We start from the raw sequence: 12,693 nt of genomic DNA on the forward strand, positions 1-12,693 counted from the left end.
ATCCCTTGATGTGATTTCCTTATGTGTTGTAAATGCTATCACTATGATGTAATAAGATGGATTAGCGGCAGTTATATGGACGAGGTCTACAAGATTAGATTGTATTTTAAGCCAATCTCTTTTGAGATATAAAAGAGAAAAGCAAGCAGAGAAACATGCGGACTTTGAACCACCAAGAAAGCAGCACCGGGAGAAGAGTGTGTCCTTTGGACCTGAGGTTCCTGCGCTTAGATGCTCCCAGACCAAGGGAAGACTGATGACAAGGACTTTCCTCTGGAGCTGACAGAGAGAGAAGGCCTTCCCCTGGAGCTGGCACCCTGAATTTGGACTTGGAGCCTACTAGACTGTGAGAAAACAAATTTCTCTTTGTTAAAGCCATCCACTTGTGGCATTTCTGTTATAGCAGCACTAGATGACTAAGACACATGGTAACTGCACAGGTACAACTGAAAGTTAACAAATTTTGTATAGATGGAAAGTTCACTGACTGCTTTCTTGGAGGAGGAGATGTTACTTTTTATATTGACTGAGGTAACACAGCTCACTTTGATCCAGCCAAAACTGGTAAGAGGTACCTCAAAACACCCACTGGATGGCAGTTATTTCAGGAACACCCACAGGGCAAATCATTGTTTCTTTCTTTACAGAGAAAGAGATGGTTGTAGTGGAGGGGTGAGGGGGAAAAGGAGACAGAGAATGCATAGAAGGAAGGAAAAAAAAAAAACTGAATGGCTTCTTTTTTTAAATCAACAACTAATTTTGCTTCTTGTCCTTGTGCCTCAAACAGGTACATACATAAGATCCTGGGTGCTTGGGTGGGGAGATGTATTTTTTGAGGGCAAAAATCTTACTTCTATTTTATAATATGCACCTCATTATTAATGTTATTGAAGATCTATTTTACCATTTCTTGATCTCAAATTTCAAACATAGGTTGTCCTTATAAATATAAATATGGGAAAAAAGATATCTTCATTTTCTGAGATGTTTTTGTGACCTTTTTGCCCAACAGAGTAGCAACTATGCCACCCAAACCCATTGCCGTCGAGTTGATGCCAGCTCATAGTAACCCTATAGGACAGAGTAGAACTGTCCCATAGGGTTTCCAAGGAGCACCTGGTAGATTCGAACTGCTGACCTTTTAGTTAGCAGCCACAGCTCTTAACCACTACGCCAACAGGGTTTCCAACTATGCCACCAGGGTTTCTGAAATGATACACAGGGCATGATAATTCTCTGCAACTTCTTGGGAGGCTGTCAAAGAAAGATCTTACTCATTGAACATGGCTGCCTGCATTTTGGAGTCTGACAAATTTTGTATGGAATTTCAGAGATTAAACATAAGTCATTTAGTCAATTGTGTAAGAAATCTGACTATCTCTGGGAAGGACCTCTTCAGACATCAGGTTTAGATAGTTGCTTATGACAATCCTGGTGAGAGATCCATTAAAAGTGGTATTGTCAAAGAATGAATGGAAAAATATGCCGTTCTTAGCTAAGGTAGAAAATCCTTGCGTAGTCGTATCAGTTTCACTGTATCTAGTTTTCATATCAATATAGAAACACAAATAATACATTACCTAAAATCCTGTTAGTTTTCACATTTTACTGTTATTCTCAAATTTGTTATTTATAACATTTTTTTATGTTATAAATCTGAAATGCCTCCTATTTGTTGCGGCAGTAATTTTCCCAGTCCCAAAAAATGAATCATAATTAGTTTCAGACATCATGGTAAAGTCATTCCTTCTTCCTTCTACTTGCTTTCTCAGCCTCCCATTCAGCTGGTTCTAGCCATGTGACATTCCTAACCATGATGTTGTTGTTGTTAGCTGCTGTAGAGTTGGCTACAACTCATGGTGACCCCACGTACAACAGAATGAAACTTTGCCTCGTTCTGTGCCATCTTTAAGATCATTAGTATGCTCCAGCCCATTGTTATGCCCACCAATATTCTGTTGTGATCCATACAGTTTTCACTGGTTAATTTTCAGAAATAGATCTCCAGGCCTTTCTTCCTAGTCTGTCTTAATCTGGACGCTCTGCGAACCCGTTCACCATGGGGGATCCTGCTGGTATGTGGAATACCAGTGGCATAGTTTCCAGATGGGTGGTGGTAAGCAATGACAGGTAATGGGAAATATGATGGTGGGCTTCTGGGAAAGATTAATTTTCCTGATGAAGAGACAGACACTTGGGAAGAGCTCTCTTAAGAGCTTCTTTCTCTTCCTGCCTTCAACATGGTTGCAAAGAATGTAATGCTTGGTGCTTTATCAACCTTATTGTGACAAAAGATGGTAAGTCCAAGGTCTAAAAGCCAACACTCTGAAGATTGTTGCTGTTGTTAGGTGCCGTTGAGTTGGTTTCTGACTCATAGTGACCCTACGTACAAGAGACTGAAACACTGCCTTGTCCTGCACCATCCTCACAATTGTTGCTATGTTGGAGCCCATTGTTGCAGCCACTGTGTCAGTCCATCTTGTTGAGGGTCTTCCTCTTTTTCATTGACCCTCTACCAAGCATGATGTCCTTCTCCAGGGACTGGTCCCTCCTGATAACATGTCCAATGTATTGAGCCACTATCCTGGCTTCTAATGAGCATTCTGGCTGTACTTCTTCCAAGACAGATTTGTTCCTTCTTCTGGCAGTCCATGGTATATTCAATACTCTTTGCTAACACCATAATTCAAAGGCATCAATTCTTCTTTGGTCTTCCTTAATTCATTGTCCAGCTTTCACATGCGTATGAGGCAACCAAAAATACCATCGTTTGGGTGAGGCACACCTTAGTCCTCAAAGTGAAGTTGCAGCTGAAGAAAATTAAGACAAGTCCACGAGAGCCAAAGTACAACCTTGAGTATATCACACTTGAATTAGAGAACACCTCAGGAATAGTTTTGACACACTGAACACTAATGACTCTGAAGATACAAGACGGAAATTAGAAAATGCCTAGGTTTCAAATGACAATTTTGAGTAATACTATCCTGAAAGTACCTGCCTATAATCTTCTTGTTTTGTGAGCTATTAAATACCTTTACTGTTTAAGCCATGGTTGAATGACTATCTATTCTTTCAACAAATGTCAAATTGTTTAGACATTGTAACTGATGCTTGGGGCACAGCAATAAATGAAACACACAACCTCCCTGGCCTCATAGAGCATGGATCAAGTCAGAGGAAACACACACTAAACAAATTAACAACAACAACAAGGTTACAGGATAGAGAATAATGAGAGGCTAATTTATATAGGTTATACATGGAAGGTTGAAGGTTGATCATTTGAGCAGAGACTTGAATGAAGTAAGAGAGTGATGACCCATTGCCATCGAGTCAATTCTGACTCACAGCAACCTGAAAAGACAAAGCAGAACTACCCCATAGGGTTTCTAAGGCTGTAAATCTTTACAGAAGCAGACTCCCACATCTTTCTCCTGGGGAGAAGAGACCTTTTGGTTAGCAGCCTAGTGCTCAACCACTGCACCAACAAGGCTCCTTAGAGAATGATGAGCCATGTGTATATCTAGGGGTATTCTGTTATTTGCAGCCGAAAGTATTGCTAACTTATACATCCAACAAGTTCTTACTCATTTTTAAAAACAGCTCGGATGTCATCATCTCCAGGAATTTTCCAGGCCCACCCACCCACTAAAATTAATTCCTTCCCCTACTGTGCTACTTTTGCATCTTAGACACACGTATGGTTATACTCCTTATGTCCTATTTTAATTTACTTCTTGATATAGTTTAAAATGTCACCCTTAGTAGACTGTGAAACCCCTGAAAGACAAGACAGCTATCCTAGCTCTTAGTACATAGTACCTGCTACACAGTGGGCTCCATGTACTCACAAATAATTATTGACTTGACTGCAACTTCTGTCTTTTGAATGGTCTGGATAGAAATGTGGGATTTTCAGTGTAGGCACCTGTCGTGGATTGAATTATGTCCCCCCAAAAATGTGTGTATCAGTTTGGCTGGGCCATGATTCCCGGTATTGTGTGATTTTCCTGTATGTTGTAAATCCTGCCTCTATGATGTTAATGAGGGAGGATGCGCGGCAGTTGTGTTAGTGAGGCAAGACTCAATCTACAAGGTTGGATTGTGTCCTGAGGCAATTTCTTGAGATATAAAAGAGAGAAGTGAGCAGAGAGACATGGGGACCTCGTACCACTTAGAACGCAGTGCCAGGAGCAGAGCGTGTCCTTTGGACCCAGGGTCCCTGCGCAGAGAATCTCCTAGTCCGGGGGAACATTGATGAGAAGACAGTCAACAGAGAGAGAAAGGCTTCCCCTGGAGCTGACACCCTGAATTTGGACTTCTAGCCTACTTTACTGTAAGGACATAAACTTCTCTTTGTTAAAACCGTCCACTTGTGGTATTCCTGTTATAGCAGCACTAGATAACTAAGACAGTACCTAAAGCAAAAAATTTTTTAAAACACGATTATTTTTTGTGTTTAAAATGTGTCTTGCAACCATCAAAGGAACTGACTACTCTGAGTTAGCATGAATATGTACAAATTAAATAGGTCAGTTAGGCAGAAGATCTTTGCTTCTCATTAGAAAATGAGAAAATATAAGATAGTTGAGAAGGAAGCTGGTTGTCTATTAGGTACATCTATCTAACTGTATTATGTCCTGTGACTTTTGAAAAAGCTACTCAAAAATAATTGTAAGAGCACTCACCTAGGTTAGGTAGTTACAGGCCTCTGAGTCTTTCTCCTGTTAATGGGAAGAAAAGGCTCATTTTGCTTATGGATCTTGAATGGTCGTCTAGGAACCTTCCTTCTTAGGCAACTCAACCCACAATACTACATTACCACTACCCTGCTCATTTTAGTGCAGAGCAATCATGTGACCGACTCAACCAGAACTGATCTAGCAGATTTTTTACTCTTAATCTCAAAAGTGAAGAAAAGCAGGAAAGGGCATTTAAAGAAACTTAAAACATCAGCGAAGGCTTAAAGAAAATAGAAAAGAGTTTGATTTTAGGTACTTATGTGAAAATTTAATAAAGAGAGGATCAGTGCATATTAAGGATATTTTAAAATTAAATACAGAGCTTGTAGAATAAGATAAGCGGTGTGCTTTTTAAAAATTTCCACTATACTTGGTGAGTAGTGTCTGGGGTCTTAAAAGCCTGTGAGCAGCCATCTAAGATACTCCACTGGTCTCATCCCTTCGGGAGCAAGGGAGAATGAAGAGAACAGGATACAAGGAAAAGATTAGTCCAAAGGACTAATCGTCCACAGCTACCAAGGCCTCCACCGGACTGAGTCCAGTACAGCTAGATGGTGCCCGGCTACCACCACTGACTGCTCTGACCAGGATCACAGCAGAGGGTTCTGGACAGAGCTGGAGAAGGATGTAGAGCATAATTCTAACTCACAAAAAAGACCAGATTTACTGGCCTAAAGGAGACTGGAGAAGCCCCGAGAGTGTGGCCCCCAGACACCCTTCTAGCTCAGTGGTGAAGTTACCTCCGAGGTTCACTGTTCAGCCTGGGAGTGGACAGCCCTGTAAAACCAAATGAGACTAACGAGGTACAGGAGTCCAGTGACAAGGGCCAGAAAGCAGAAGGGGACAAGGAAGTTGGTGATAGGGAACCCAAGGTTGAGTAAGGATACTGTTGATGAGTTGTGAGATTGTTAAACATTGTCATAGGACAACATTTGTAGTAACTGTTAAATGAGAAACTATTTTGTTCTGTAAGCCTTCATCTTAAGTGAGAATAACAGCACAATTCGAAGAGCGTAGTCAATGTCACTGAACTGTGCATGTAGAAATTTTGGAAACGGTGTATCTTTGGCTATGTGTATTTTCACCAAAAAAAAAGGTTGAGAAGTTAGAGGGTTGATATGTTGTCGGGTTGTTAACCAATGTCATAAAACAACATGTGTACTTCTGTTTCATGAGAAACTATTTGTTCTGTAAGCCTTCACCTGAAGTACAATAAAAAATAAATAAATTTAAAAAAAAAATTTTCCCTTTAATTTCAAAACAGAAGGAAAGGCATTGGCTTCTATTCATGATCACAGGTAGAATTAAATTCCCTTCCTATATGTGTTACATTAACAGACTTAATAATTAATATTAATTAATATGCTCATTTTCCATTTGAAGTCAATCTCATATTTAAAATCAGTAATGAAATAATGTTTTTTAAAATATAGGGGTGTGACAATCTAAATGCATATGAATTGCAAAATTTTTTCCTAAGAATAGCTTAGAGTTAGCTAGTATGTCAATAAATGAAGACTCCCGGGAATCACTTTTTGAAAATAATTGCTAGATACTTTATCTTTGGGTTTGCATTTCAGATTTCAAATTCCATTTTCTATACATTTTTAAGGAAGCAGGTACAACACAGTCCCCCTCACAAGCAAAAACAAGTTTTAAAGGGTTCGGAAATAGGCTGGTACTTACAAAATCTTCACTAAATCTTTACAAGAAAATGATTACAACACCAAAAATGGTTACTCAACAAATAGCTCTGAGACTCAAGTCAGATAAGGGCCAAATTCCAGAAAACCTCATACAGGTATATGCTGGTTTACTCCCGATAACCCGGATAACCTATCTCTAGGACTTCCTTGGACTAGTCCCTTCCTGTTAAAACTCTTCAAACTAGGGAGGGGCCAAGGTTATCTTAGTGTCAGGCAAGCATCTGGTCTAGAGCAACCCAAAGTCAGTTCACAACCTGGGGACTGAGAAGATGGTGAGATGTGATTACAGTATTGTTTAGCTGAATAGTTACAAATGAATGAAATGCATGGACTTGAATTAATGGAAAATGTATAATTGTTCTTTGTCGTTAAAAGGGCTGCTTTGGATAGAGGTAGGAGACACATTTAGGGTTTCTGAGAGGGACACTTTCATACACATCATATTCATTGTTTTGTTGCTCGACTTCATCTTTTTTTTTTGGTTGGATGTCCAAATCTACTCTTTTAACTATGATAACGATATCTGCCAGCACAAAAGTCAACAAACTCACAGGAGACAAAAGACATGCTCAGTTCGATTGCTTCCAATAAACTTCGGTGCTTCCAGACCACATAATGCCATAGGATTATTTGTAATGCTTCTTTAAAAGGGTGACAGGGTTCAGAAATAAACTGCACATGGTAAGAAGAGCATCCCATGGGTTATCCCTGCAAAATGAGCTGCAAGGCTTTGGGAGTGGTAGTGGTTTCCGGCCATTAGCGTTACTAATCAAGGCCAGCTTTTCATTTATGAGAATCTACACCAATCAGGATGTACATAGTGTGCTCACTCTAGCAATTGTGCCTGATTTCTTCAAGGTTGTGCTGAAATAAAACTTTACTGCAATTATCTTTGATTGGACTGTTTCATGATTTTTATATATCCTTGAGATACAGACAGTCCACAAAGTAGATACAATTGGCCCATCGGTCACAAAACATATTTCATGCTAAATGCCCACAAAAAGCAATTACTGTCAACTCTCAATTAACCTCACTATTGGAGGAAGCATTAATGTAGAAAGTACAAATCCTAGGTAACCCCTATCCAGGCCTTTCTTGCTGCCATAGTAGCAGTTGAGGTGAGAGAGAGAGAGAAATAGACGGAGAATGGAAACGTCAGGAAAGGCTCGGGTTAAGTCTCTTCAGGGAAAGCTGGAGCAGAGGTGATAAACTCAGCTGCTGCTCTCTGCCCTATCTTTATGCCTTTTGTCCTGTACCATGAAGTAAAAATAACATTGATTTCCCAGTAACCTTCTGACTGACAAACAAAAAGCATGAAGCAAAGGAAGCAGAGTAGGAAACAGTGGGGGAAGCACTCTTGGAGTCTGGCCTTCCTCTGGGAGGACGACCGAATTGGGGAGGCCTCTGGGGACACCACAAGGGTTTGAAGTAGAGGCTCTGCATCTTCCTCATGAGGATGCTTGAGTGAGCTCAGTGTAATCCTGCAATGGGGAGAGTTCTCAGGTGTTTTGCCTTTTAGGGTTTTGACTATGTCATCCAAAATGATAAAAGGGTTTAATTATAAATGTTATACTGAATTAATTGCACACACGATAAGCATTCTCATACTACAGATTCCTACAGGCATGACTGCATGTCCATCAGATCCTGGGCATAAGTGCTATTGCCACCCTTCTGATACAGTGAACCCTTCAGGCTGGGCACCTCTCTTCCAGGCCAGAAGCTGCAGGAAGAGTAGATATGACTCCTCCTCAAGTGATTCCTAGTGACACTGCTCCAGGAAGGGTGCGTATTTTCAGAAGAAAAGTCTTAAGCCATAGGGATAAAAACACAGTGGAATTCCTGATCCCACTGGGCAGCTGAGGGGTATAAGGGAGGGACAGAAGGGGCAAGGGGAAAGCCTCTGTAGGCACAGCAGACAAATGGGAACAATGGAAAGGAAAGTTGGGAAACAATCTTAGGAAAAGTAACATTACATTTTTAATGGAAAAAAAAAACTATTCTGGGTCAAAATGCTTATAAATTGTTGAGTCAAACTCATATCTTCAGTAATTATGACTTGGCTATAAAATTAATAGAGTTTGAGAAGAACCCACTTATTAGTGTTTTTTTTTTTTTTTTGCCTCAAAATAAATGTCTAGGCATTAGAGGCAGAAATCTGTTGGAAACTAGGTAGATATAAAAAGTCAAATGACAGAGTAAGATAGGAACAAGAGAAAGAGTGAAACAGTAAGATTTCTGGAGAAACGCTCAGGATTCTTTTTAATATTAAATGCAGAGATAGAAAGAGAAGGAGAGAAGGAAACGTAGCAGAGGAACTTCAGAAAGTTCAGGGAAAAGAAAAGGTTTGTGACTATAAATGGGGAAGTGACTCACAACAACAGGGAAAATAATGAAAAATGGAAATACTGAATATAAAGTATCACCAAGCAAGGAAAAATGAGGGTTAAAGAATTCAGTGAGGCTGCACATTTGATTAATTACTTATTCTTTAAGTTCGCCTATTAATTTAAAGAGTTCTGATCATCTACTGTGTGCCAGGTAGCATGGTAGGCACTGGGGTACAGCACGGAGAAGGCAAGTCCTTGCCATCAGAGACCCATAGGCTAAGAGAGGTTTATACACCTGCAATGAAAAAGTGATATTACAACTTCTGATTATAAAGGAGGGGGCAGACTAAAGGTATTTTTACTCCTTTTCCCTCCTTCAAATACAGATAAAACAACAAAAAATAATAACACACGGAGGACAATATCAGACTCAATAAAACTAACAAGCAAAAAGAAGAGCCACTACTCTTCTTACAAACCATGAAGTTACAAGCACTAAGATTCAGAAAGGACACTGAAAGTTAATAAATACCTCAAATCTCGAACAGATACCAAAAGTTTTCACAAAAGTAATGTCAAATTTCTACAGGGCACATGCAATGAGCCTTTAATGACAGTGACAAAACTCACAATATAAACTAGAAAATTTCCCTGGAGAGACTCAGTCTGACACCACATAACAGAAAGAGAAGTGGAGTTAAAAGCAAGCATATTAATATTCTATTTCTATTTACTACCTCGCCCACTAGCCAAAGAAAACATCTAAAGGTAATAACATCCCTTTTCTGTTCCTTCTCTATAGAAATTCCAAGCTAATAAGGGATAAAAGAAAAAAAAAAAAAACCTGTAATTTTCTAGATAATTCTTTTATGCAGAAAGAATATGTCTTCACCCTTCACATCAGTGGTAATTTTCTCTCAGATGGCTATTCTGATGAAAAACATTTGAATTTTGTAAGGCAAGTCCAAAGAAGGAAATATTAAGTAATTAGAAAGTTTATAACTCTGTTAAGAATAGAATTTCAGAAATTTACTAGATGACTGCAATCTAAGTACTCATTTAGGTTTCCAGGAAACAAAGATGAGGGAATGAGAAGACAAGCATGACCAGATTATAACACTTCCCTAGCCCTTGTATTGTTCTAAAGACCTAAGAACTGTTTCATCAAAAAACAAAAAAACTCAGTACATAGAGAAAGCAATTCAGTGACAATGGGTGCCTGTTGATTCCCCCACATGGTATTAGAGTCATCATGTAGTGGTCTCTGCCTGCTATAGATCTGGCAAATATGAATAAGGGTCATTGGATGACTTTGAAGGACAAATTTCTGGTTTTCCCTACATTGGACCTTGGACTTTGGTACATGCGTTATCCCAGGTCACTTGGGCTCCTGTTCCTCCCAAAAATCCAGCTGGCAAATGAAAGACCTGAATCAGAATTAGGTAAGAGACTTTTACTGCCCTCATGATCTGAGATATACAAGAATTCTCTCATTCTTCATCTGGCTGTACCTGGGTGTGATGAATTGAATTGTGTCTCCCTAAAATATGTATTGAAATCCTAAGCCTTGTACCTGTAAATTTGGAAACAGAGGTTTCTCTTTTGTTATGTTAATGAGGTTATATCAATGTATATATTAGCTTAGGTGGATCCTACACATAATCACTTCTGAGTTATAAAATGACCAGAATAGACACAGAGACAAACACGGAGGGGAGACAGATGCCATGTGAGGATTGTCTACAAGCCAAGGAACACTAAGGAACAACAGAACAACTGAGGCTACCAATAAGGAAGGAATTGACATGACTGACACCCTGATTTGGACTTTAGCCTCCAGAACTATGAGAAAATAAATTTCTGTTCTTTAAAGCCACCCACTTGTGGTGTTTGTGTTATACCAGCACTAGATAACTAAGACACTGGGTTAAAATCTATAGAATCTAATGGGACCCTGGACCTTCAAGACATCATGATTTATGTGTGGACAATGGATGGTTAACAGATTTGCAAAGGAAGTTGAGCTATGGAGGGAATCTAACTGAAAACAATGAAAATCAATGAAGCCAGAACAGACTTAAGCATTAAGTGGCGTTTACTCAAGTGATATTAGCTAATGGCACAGTTAGGGAAGTGAGGAAGTATGAATTAATGCTGATTTCCTCTCTCAAGTTCAGAAATACTAGAAAGGTCATAGACCCAAGGACCACTTATTTCAAGTTTGGGTTCCATAAGACCTCTTATAATGAACCCCCTTTTCCCCTAGGAAGTCTGAAATAAGACATAAGTTTCTTTTGAGAGTAAATGCTCACAATCCGAACATACTCACAATCCCAACAGGGAAGGCCAGTACGGCCAGCATCCAGTCCCGGAGAGAGATGAGCTTCCTGAGCTGCCTTTCTTGCTCTTGGTTCCCACTCCCTCTCGTCAGAAGACTGGAAAGGTCGGTCAGTACACAGATTCCAAAAAAGACAGCCTGGATAACCTGTAGGGAAAAAGCAGCCATTATTCATCACTAAGCTCCAATGGGACCCTAGCTGGGGAACAGCAAACAAGCCACACGTCTGTAACATATAAAAGAGGATCAGAAGCACATTGAAAGGGATCACTCTCCAAATAAAACAAAAAAACAACTCAGTTTCCATCAAGTCAATTCCAACTCATGGCGACCCCATGTGTGTCAGGGTAGAACTCTGACTCAGAGTTTTCAATGGCTGATTTTTAGAAGTACATCGCCAGGCCTTTCTTCCAAGTCAACTCTGGGTGCACTTGAACCTCCAATCAATTGGTTAGCAGCTAAGCATGTTAATCATTTGTACCACACAGAGACTCCATAAATTAAAAAAGGGTAAGATATTTACAGTTTGATATTATACTTGAGAAAATTGATCTGAACAACACTATTTTCATTTTTTTTTTTTTTTTTCCTTTGGCTTTAAAGAACATAAGTTTATTTTCTCACAGTTTAGGATGTTAGAAGTCCGAATTCAGGGCACCAATATAGACGAAGGCTCTTTGTCAGCTCTGGGAGAAGCTCCTTGTCTCAGCATCTTTAGCCCTGGTGTTGCTCAATTCTTTGTCAATCCTCATTTCATTTATCTTCCCCAATCTGTGCTTGTTGTATCTCTGTGCCTAAGCCAATCCTTTTAACTCAGAAGGGATTAGGTTTAGAACACACCTTGCACTGATATGGACTTATTAACATAACAAAGAAAACTCTGTTTCCAAATAGGACTACATCCTATTGGTTTAGGATTCCTACACATGTATTTTTTTTTTTTTACACTTGTAAGATATTCTTCTTTTTTTTTTTTAATTGTACTTCAGGTGAAGGCTTACAGAACAAATAGTTTCTCAAGAAACAGTAGTACACATATTGTTTTATGACATTGGTTAACAACCCCACAACATGTCAACACTCTCCCTTCTTGAACTTTTTTTTTTTTTGGTGAAAATCTACATAGCAAAAGATACACCATTTCAAAAATTTCTACATGCACAGTTCAGTGACATCGACTTCGCTCTTCCAATTTTGCTGCTATTCTCACTTTAGATGAAGGCTTACAGAACAAAATAGTTTCTCATTTAACCGTTAGTACAGATGTTGCCTATGACAATGGTTAACAACCTCACCACACATCAACACTATCCTTACTCAACCTTGGGTTCCCTATCACCAGCTTTCCTGTCCCCTTCTGCTTTCTGGCCCTTGTTCCTGGACTGCTGTACCTCATTAGTCCCATTGGGTTTTATGGGGCTGTCCACTCCCCAGCTGAATGGTGAACCTCAGAAATAACTTCACCACTGAGCTAAAAGGGTGTCTGGGGGCCATACACTCGGGGTTTCTCCAGTCTCCTTTAGGCCAGTAAATCTGGTCTTTTTTTTTGTGAGTTAGAATTTCATTCTACA

The 12,693-nt window shown here is 39.5% G+C and overlaps 1 protein-coding gene across 2 annotated transcripts in view; it reads right to left on the reverse strand.

The window, feature by feature from the left end:
• The window catches only part of AIG1 (androgen induced 1), a 303,544-nt gene that overhangs the window by 223,475 nt on the left and 67,376 nt on the right, over nucleotides 1-12,693 (reverse strand). For both annotated transcript variants that reach the window (XM_004368864.3, XM_023729483.1), the window contains exon 2: nucleotides 11,114-11,269. In XM_004368864.3, the coding sequence (XP_004368921.1) occupies nucleotides 11,114-11,269 (156 nt within the window). The remainder of the gene's footprint in view (nucleotides 1-11,113; nucleotides 11,270-12,693) is intronic.

The sequence above is a fragment of the Trichechus manatus genome, unplaced genomic scaffold (assembly GCF_000243295.1).
Source record: "Trichechus manatus latirostris isolate Lorelei unplaced genomic scaffold, TriManLat1.0 scaffold00002, whole genome shotgun sequence".
In the NCBI taxonomy this organism is placed as follows: Eukaryota; Metazoa; Chordata; class Mammalia; order Sirenia; family Trichechidae; genus Trichechus; species Trichechus manatus.